Here is a 9,382-nt window from a genome sequence, read left to right as displayed (position 1 = left end):
CCCAATAACCTGCCTCTGCACAACATGGAAGCTCCTGTCAGGAATCATAGCAGTTAAGATGGGCAGACACATGGCTCAATACATGAGCAGGGCCTAGAAAGGAATTGGTAGTAACACCAGAGGAGCAAAGCACCAGCTACTGGTTGATAAAGTAGTCAGTCGAGACTGCAAGACCAGACATACCAACCTGTGCACTGCTTGGATTGACTACAAGAAAACCTATGACTCAATGCCTCACACATGGATCCTGGAAGGCTTGGAACTGTACAACATCGACAGGACTGTAAGAGCCTAGTACACGTGGTCAAGAACACCTCAGCAGTGGTAATTAAGGAATGCTACACACTCCTCATTCCATTTCCCTCACCCAAATTTCTAAATTCCAAATCTTATATTTTGGTCATTGCTGCATCTGTTTAACTGTCTAATGAAAATGTTAAATTCAGATCTTCAACAAAATGTGTTATTTGTACTGATGTTGATCGTGAAGCACCAAATCAGTTGCAGTCAGACGTTGTACCTAAGTACAAACAGAGTTTACAAAAAAAACCTCACATTTAATTAAACATATTGTGGCTGACAAATTAATGAAAGTTCATGCTGACCTCGTATCACCATTTCTTCAATGGCCTCTGTCATGTGACCAGAATAACCATCAGGCTCCACCTCACCCTTAGTGGGCGGAGCTCTAACTGGAACACTTTCCTCCCCCTACAAGAAATAAACAAAGATTAATGGGAAGGTCAGCTGGTGAGTAGGTCACCAAAATGAAAATGATTTTTCTTGTGAGAATAATGAATTTGCTAAGAAAATGCTCTTTGCCTTTAAGACATGAGATGATACTGTATGTATAAAAAGAATGACAGTCATGTCCTGAAACTAATACTCACAGAGGAATTATTGAAGCACTACAATCCAAAGGCTGCATCTTATGAGGAGTATGAATGTAGCTGGCAATTATCAGGGTTATTCATTGTTTTATTTTGGTGTTACAGGAAAAGTTAGAGGTTGACCAAAATTATTATTCATCTTCTGTTATCTACTAATATTCATATTGGACACATTCGCTAAATAATTTGTCATAGCTAGGTTGACATTTGACCTGCTGGTGACTCTTGATAAATGCAGTAACTAAAAATTAGGAGGATTCGTTCATGAGTGATGAACCAACCAGTGAACTGACAGAGCCACACCACTAAAATACCCAATATCAAGAAAGTGACAGTACGAGTGAGAATAACTCAAAAATGGACAAATTTAATGTGTAGGAAGTGTTGGAAGGCTTTGGTACCAGAATTAGTGTGGGCTCATCGACACTGCTTTCATTAATAAAGCTATATCCTAAAGATTGCATAAAATAATTTTCGATTGTCACTACTGGTTGCTAAGTGCCTCTGTTGCTGCTCACGAAGAGACTGTAATATCTGGCAACAGTTATTCAGCTTTTGAAGGACAATTTCTTTTGAAGCTACAAAGTCAGTGTTGATTATGGGATGTTTGGGGTCAGACTGACTTCCTGATTGTGGGAAGATGAGAGAAAAGTACCAGAACAGAGAAGAAATACAGGCTCACAATATGCATGTACACAGGAAGTGCTGTTTTAGGGTCTGGATGATAAGAAGTGGGGTGTGCATCATACGCAGCAGCAGACACACCAAGCTGACACACACATACAAACATATAGCCTAAAAACCTAAATGCATGTGTCCACTGGGTTTCTTTTCAGGAACAGAGTAGTTTTTCAACAGTCATCGCAGCATTTAAAATCTTTGCAGCTGCTTTTGGGTGACTTTTAACAAATAGTATCATTTTCAGACCTTGTCATGACTTTGATCTAAATACATCTGAGAGCATCCAAAGAAACCACCATCCTAAGAAACTCTTATTATACAGAACCTCTAACCAAATTTTTTTTCAGCCACCTGCTCCCAGTACTTCATACAGTGTCCCATCCAGCCTACCTTTGCTGTACCATGTTTCCTCTCCTGTGTGTTCTTCACTTTTTCTTCCTCTGTCTCTCTGTCTTCCAGAGCGTCATCTCCGCTGGCATATCCTGAAGCCTTTTTCAAAAATCAAATCATGTACTGACTTCAGAAACAAAGCTCAAAGCAAATGATGATGTCAACCATTAGTGAGTTGTGCACCACTTTACGTGATAGCTAAAATCCATAATAATAAATGAATTAAAGTAAACACCACAATGCACAGGTTCTTCCTATGACACTAACACATGGCATGAAATTAAATGTTATCCATTGTTATTCCATTATTGGTCAAATAGACTAGTTTCAACTTGTCAGTGTAAATATGGGATCATATGAAAAGCAGGCCAGTATTTTTTAACATTCTCCAGTCCCCATCAAGCACCATTTTATAATGTTGGACCACAGTTGAAATGGACACAAATGTCATTGAATAATATTGTCATTAAGTAGAGTTTGCACAGAAGGCTACATATTTGGTTTTTTCATTGGAATTCTTTGTCCACCAGAGGGTGGCGTAGATTCACGTGCACGTTTATGGACAGCTTCTAGCACATAGTCCTGACTGTGTGTTACATTATCAGGCAGGTTGTTAATTAGCAGTATATATTTTTCAGTTTTTTTTATCTCAACATTTAATGCACCATTTTGTACTGAAACTGTTCATTTGCCAGATACAATTTTAAAAAATTGTATTTTTCATTTACATGTATTTATGAAATTGATCTGCATTAAGAAAAAAAGCTTGACTTAATGGTTGGTGTTTTGTCTCAAATAGTGGAAGTGGTTTATGAATACACAACATTAAAAGGCTACTGTGTGTGTGCATGTGTGCGTGTCGCACATAAGGATCATCATCTTCACACTGCTCCTCAGCTGCTCTCGGATCGTCTTTTATCACCAGCTGCTGAATGGAGCCCTGGAGAGACAGAGAGTGACAGAGAGACAGGGAGACTGTTAACATGCACTTAAAAAATTGTAACTGCTTTAAAAACACGTTAACTGTGTTATGAATTATAGCAAGTCAGTTAACAGAACCAGGTTACTCTTGAATGTGTCAAATGATTCTTATAACCGCTAGCATCTACATCTTGGTGTTCCCAGTGAATGACTGCCTGTAAACATAATGAGAGAGAGAGGCTGACACTAAGTGATAAGTGAAATTCAGTTAAAAGCCTCAATGTGATCACTGGTGACTGTCATGGCTTATGAGCCATGAGGCTAATCACAAATGAAATGATTACTACAAAAAATGGTTTTCTGGAGTCCTTCCTCACATAGTTTTTGACATAAACAGCATGCTGCCATTAATGGTGACCAGACAACATTTATTCATCTTAGAAGACATGCATCTTTTAATGACAGGTGTAAAATCATTTTTCATCCTAATCAGGATGTTGCTTAAAGTTTACACTTACACCACAGTTGACATGGGAACAAAGGCTTGAGCCAAGCCCTTGATCTGACCACAACTAAGGCTTGTTGACATCTTTGACTTCCTCATCTGCCATTAACTTACTCCCCCATCCTCTCCTCCCTTCTACAAGGCAACCCTCTCTCTCCCAACTTCACCCTCTCTGTGTCCTCCCTTCTTACTTCCTCTGAGTCTCTGATCCTCATAGTTGTATGCAGTAAAATCTATAACAGAGGAAGCTTATGATTTAGTACTTGAGGTGGTCATGACATTTTGACCCTCTTTAGACTGTATACAGATCCAGACTGTGTTAGACATAGATGTTGCAAAGCTGGGCATCATATCTGACTGCTCACAATAATCTGACAAGGCTCTAAAGACACGTGCTTCAATTTGAGGCATCATTAGTGGTATTACCATGTCAGTACTTTGCAAGTATTTGGCTCCATTTCAAATAGGTGTCATTTAAAGTGATGGCTACAACAGAAGATGTAAATTTGTTCCGAAATACGCTACTATTATAACTTAGGTACACTTGAAAACAAACTATGCAGCTGCAGAATGGTGCTTAATTTGAAAATATTATTAAGGTTGGGGGAAATCACATCACTTTCATATCTCTCCATAAAATATAAAACTAGATCCAGGAAGCCACAAGTTCCACTCAGGATAAAGACTGGAAAAAACTATTTCATCTTTTGCCTGTTGCGTTTTCAACAACATCCAGTACAACACAGAGAGAAAAACCCAATGCTCAGTACACAAATTGTTTCAGTAGACTGACTGCTGGGACGTTTCCAGAGGAGACAGAATGAGGACAGACAGTATTTCAACTCTTTTACAAGGTAATGAGAGGCCCATAGCACAGACCAGCAGCTCACTGATTCTAACACAAGCAAACACACATCCACAGCTACATGTACAGAAACAAATGTTATTCACTTACCACAAACTTCTCAAGCCCTGTACTTCCTGCATTTGCTACAAAGATGCCTGAGTTGTGAGAAAAACTGAGTCTGCTTGCCGTCCGATGGAAAGGAGCCTTCTCCGCCTCTCCACAGTCCATGTAGAGACGCACCTCATCATGCTCCACCACCACCTGACAGGCAGAGCAGAGACCAAAGATATTCTTTCTCCGTTTTTAGAACGGTACTTCAATATACATTTGATTTGGGTCAATGACCCTTCCAGATTTCATTTGGGTCAATGACCCTTCCAGATTTCATTTGTGTCGATGACCCTTCCATGGAGGCCAGGTTTATCCACTCCAGTCGGATAAACTGTAACTCTGTAACTGGTCATGTTACATTTACTGTACTATATTGCTCACTGTGAACCGTGTCCACTGGTTGGTTATATCTGGGATGCTGAATGCAGCAGCTTTGTGGCTGTGGGAAGGCTGCTCTCTCTCAGTGTAGTACAGTAAGATACTCTGGAGGCCCCCATGGACTGGAGTGAGGGTCAACCCCAGCTCCACCACCTTCTGATTGGCATCTGTTATGGCAAATAGCACCCCTCCTCTTTGGCTGGCTGGACACACCTGGAGTAACAGCAAGGACACTAATGCTTCAGCACAATACCCCATTATAAGATAAAGGTATTACAGCCATATGAATACATTAATGTATTGTAAGTTCCAGTACAAATGGAGATAGTAAATTTTATTGTTATATTTTTTCCTTAACAGCCAATATAGTTTTCATTCACGTCGGCTTATATCTGCTATATTCTACTTGCTATGACTTGATAATATATACATAGGTACCTCTGTTGTGCCTCTAAACGACTATATTCAAAGCCATAGTCACCCCTTTAAAAGGTTTTAAAGCTTGAAGAGTTCAAATTTTTAGCATTACCGTGGCAATAATAGCAAAGTCCCTGTAAAAGGATCCTGGCACGAAGGTCTTGGTGAGCCGTCCAATGTTGACGTCAGGCCCGAAGTTGTAGGCAGGAAAACCCTCATAGCCAGGAGTGAAGGAGACTGAGGGAGGGAGGGGGATGCCAATTAACTCCGTTAGGTCCAGATGACTCCCTGAGCCTTGATCTGACAGGGAGAAGAGACAAAAAAAAAAAAAAGTGAAGTGAAAAGACATCTCTCTCCATATTTATATGCTCACATGACATTTTAGTTTGATAGACAATTCTTATGCTATATTCATCAACATTACCTACAGAAGTCATTGGAGACAGATTTGTTGACCAGTGGTCATTATGTTTTTTAGAGAAATAAAAATAATCTGAAGACACAAAAAACATTACACAAGCTTGTTTTTTCAATATTTCCCTTATTCCTTTATTAATTTTTTGCTATTTTACCACTGGGAAAAAAAACGACAATGGGATTACTGGACAAACATCCAGCTGTAGGTGTACCTAACGTGTGAGGTGCACAGAAGCTGTTCTGGCCATTAAAACTGGCCTCCTTTGTGTTGCTGGCTCACTCACCACATTAGAGTAAGGAAGAGGGGTACTTGTGAATCATCTTGATGTGCCTTTAATTTCATTTGATTTGATCCAGACTTTGTCTACGCCTCATTGCTCTACCTGGCAGCAACATAATCCTTCGAAGAAGAGTTACACACACACACACACACAAAAAGGCGGGCAATTATAGTATTGTGTGTGTGTGTGTGTGTGTGTGTGTGAAGACAGGGCTTCCCATTCCCTTCATTCCCCCCACTATGGAGCCTGTCTCCTGCAGAGACACACTCTCACCTCTGCCTTACAGACAGGAGCTCCCCTGCTACCTACATCTCTCTCATGAGCACACATCAAACCAACGTGAACACAAAAACCCCAGACCAGACCAGACACGCCAACATTTGGGGGTCTCTAGTTCATCAGCCTGGCCAACTGGAAAGGTACCTAATTAGAGGGTTTAGTGTTTAAGTGTGTTTGACTGTGTGTGAGGATGTGCTGCTTTGCTCCATTCGCACTGCTACAAGTGGACCACTGCAGATTTACTCATTTACTGTTGCAAACACAGGCATTGAAGTGGACATTCAAAATACTCAAACCAAAGACGCACACACGCACGCACACACACACACACACACACACACAGAAACGCTCTGTAATGGTTGAACAGAATGGACAAAAGCTGCTCTGAGAGAGCTGAACTTACAACCAGCATGCTGTAAAGGTGAGACACTCAACTGAGAACCAGACTGTACTCAGAGAGCATAAACGTCTGTCACGACAGCTCACTGTGCCCATAATACCATTCCATCTACAAGCAGTATTCCTGGGATAGTTTGAGTCACAATATGACTCACTGATCATGAAAACCTACCCCTAGCATTTGGAATCAGACTGATGTCACTTTTTGTTTTAAAGTTATTCAAGAAGATATTTCAGTAATGGTGGCCTCCTTCAGAATGCAATGCAGCATCTTTTGAAGAGACATCAATTTGAGCCCTATAAATAACATTCTGGATCAGCAGATCTGGAGATTGTGCAAAGTCAGGGGGTCTCAGACCCCCCCACTGAGAGCTCGGACCCCTTGAAAATCTCAAAATGAAAATTCATGAGGGTCTCAGCAATGGGCCAAATTATTTTCTATTTATTTACACAATAGAATGCATTTGCATGTAACTTTATAAACCGTTAATTGATTTTAAAATATTACAAAAGTGATCCAGAAACTGATTGAGCTCCATGGGAGCGTGCAGGCTGTTAAAGATGCATGCATCATCCACTTTATCTCCACCTAGAGCTGCTTTTGTTGAGATAAAACCATCATAAAATACAGAAATAGACACCATGTATATCCCCGTGTTAGTAACAACTACAAGATATGTGTTTGTGAAACTTGATAGTTTGAGAAAATTGTAACGGAGTGACAGCAGCTCAAGTGGTCGAGCTAACTTTACCTGCTGTCAGTAATGCCTGTAACATTAAATGGGACATCATTATTTACCATAGCTCTGTGGCAATGTTGAGGGGGCATTGCCAAGATTAGCTGGTGTGGATAAGGGATTGAACAACCAACATGAGAGCAGCTAAAGAGCCAGATTTTTCTCTCAGTTTGGAGAAGGCCAAGACAGAGCTAAAAGCAGACTGATTCTGCTGGAATTACATTTCTCAGGTGGTCAAAAGCACAACTACAAATGAATGCTGATGTTGCACTAGATGTGTAAACAGGCAACTGTTTGCTAATAAATTTGCTAAATCAACTTTAAGGTTATAATACTGTATATCACTGTTGTGTTTACAGCTTGTTGTGCTGCTCTCTAGTAGTCGAAAAGTCAGCGAAGGCAGGTTAGATTATATTTTTGTTCTAATCTCACAAATTACTCTTCACTCTTTTGTTTAAATACTTGCAACTCATAGACATACACCAACTTATACAAGGTTTTGCATGTAGACATAGCTTCTTTTTAAATGGTTATGAGGCACTTCTACTCTACGCACTCAGGAAATCTAACCTTTCTAATGAATCAATTGCAGCCCTTCTATGAAAGGGAGGGAAAAAGTCTGAAATGATAAAAAAAAGAAAACACTTTCTTCTATTCAACACCCCTTAGCACTCACCACTCTTCCAGTGTTTCAGTGGTTTGTACTGGGACCTGGTTTTGCTGCCTCCACCTGCAGTCTCCTCTGCAGGCAACGCCCCAGGCTCCTCAGTGCTATGGTCAGGGATCAGCACTTCAGGGCTGGGTGTAACAGGCAGTTCAGACCCATTTGGTTGAGTGCTTCCCTCCACAGCTTTCTCTGTCACCCTGTCCGTTCCCATCCACTCTGGTGTCCCTGGCGTGTCAGAAAGGCCAGGTGAGGAGATGGATGGAGAGGTAACAAAGGGAGGAATGGTAGAAGGAAAAGATTTGGAGTTGGTTTGAGGACTTTCCCAGAATAAACTCCACCACTGGGCTTGTATGGGAGAGGAAAAGAGGAAAACGAGAGCAAGAGAGAGACGAAGGGCTGCCATCTTATTTCTGTCTCACAGGGAAGTACAAGCACACACTGTTGTAAGCCAATCCTGTGAACTGCAACGACAAAATACTCCACATGTGCAAACTGCCATATAGCAAAATAGATGCGAAGTTTCCAGCTGTAAGAGGATACAAACCACTCTACTAGCATATGGAGAGTCCTGCAGAGTGTGTAAATCTCAGTGATCCAGGAGATCCAGCATCACAGAAAGTATTCACAGGGCAACCTATTGGCCTCTTACTGTCCTTTCTTATGTTCTCTTTTCTTTTCTCTTTCTCTCCTCTCTCATTGTGTCCTCCCTTTCTCAACCCATCTCTTGCTCTGTTTGTAACTTCTTGATATCTCTCTCTTTTTTCTTTCTCTGTCCCTTACTCAATCCCTGTATAATTACTGTCTCCCCCTCCTCTGGCACTCAACAGCACATGTGACTTGATTTTCTCTCCCTTCTTCTTGCAGACAGGCAGATTAGAGAGTCCGCTAGTTCACTATTTCTCCATCCTCCTCCTCCTCCTACTTTCCTCTGTCTCCTCGCCTCCCATCTGTGAGTGTGTTCTGTGGATCAAACTTGTGGCCTCTTGGTATCTTGTCACAGAACCAGAACAGCCTGTCCAACTCACCAACACACACAGATGCAGTGATATAAGATAAGACACATCATTCACAATGCTGTCTTTGTTGCCAGTCATCCTGTCAGCTTTTCCTGTTGCTATACAATGTTTGCCATAATTCATTTGAAAAAGCAAATATATCTGCATAGGTTTCCGTTAATAATGAGGCAGTGAGATATCTAACAAAATATCATAAAGAGTAAAACAAACAAAAACTACCCAAAAAATAAAAAGAGAGAGAGTCAAGAAAACAGTCCAGGCATTAGCAGGGAGGTTTCTTTATTAAGATATGGAGGCAAAGCATTCCTCCCTTCTGGTACAGCTACATGGTGAATTCTAAATAGTGTGGAAAAATTATTATTCAAAATTTAGAAATATTTCAATGATAGCCTTATGTCTTGATCAAATGTTCTAAGTAAAACCAAAGGAGACCAAAGGAGACCAAA

General features: G+C 40.7%; 1 protein-coding gene across 1 annotated transcript in view; it reads right to left on the bottom strand.

Moving 5' to 3' along the window:
- col15a1b (collagen, type XV, alpha 1b) overlaps nucleotides 1-8,933 on the bottom strand; it is a 31,012-nt gene extending 22,079 nt beyond the window's left edge. Inside the window, exons 1-7 of the mRNA XM_020613390.1 lie at nucleotides 7,930-8,933; nucleotides 5,253-5,440; nucleotides 4,727-4,936; nucleotides 4,343-4,495; nucleotides 2,827-2,901; nucleotides 1,962-2,060; nucleotides 606-711 (exon numbers count right to left, since the gene is read on the bottom strand). Coding sequence (XP_020469046.1) covers nucleotides 606-711; nucleotides 1,962-2,060; nucleotides 2,827-2,901; nucleotides 4,343-4,495; nucleotides 4,727-4,936; nucleotides 5,253-5,440; nucleotides 7,930-8,323 — 1,225 coding nt within the window. The 5' untranslated portion in view covers nucleotides 8,324-8,933. The remainder of the gene's footprint in view (nucleotides 1-605; nucleotides 712-1,961; nucleotides 2,061-2,826; nucleotides 2,902-4,342; nucleotides 4,496-4,726; nucleotides 4,937-5,252; nucleotides 5,441-7,929) is intronic.
- Nucleotides 8,934-9,382: the final 449 nt, after the last annotated feature.

This window comes from Monopterus albus, unplaced genomic scaffold, assembly GCF_001952655.1.
Source record: "Monopterus albus unplaced genomic scaffold, M_albus_1.0 scaffold133.1, whole genome shotgun sequence".
Lineage (NCBI taxonomy): Eukaryota > Metazoa > Chordata > Actinopteri > Synbranchiformes > Synbranchidae > Monopterus > Monopterus albus.
Note: the sequence above shows the minus strand (reverse complement) of the source record. Positions and strands in the feature narration are given on the sequence as shown.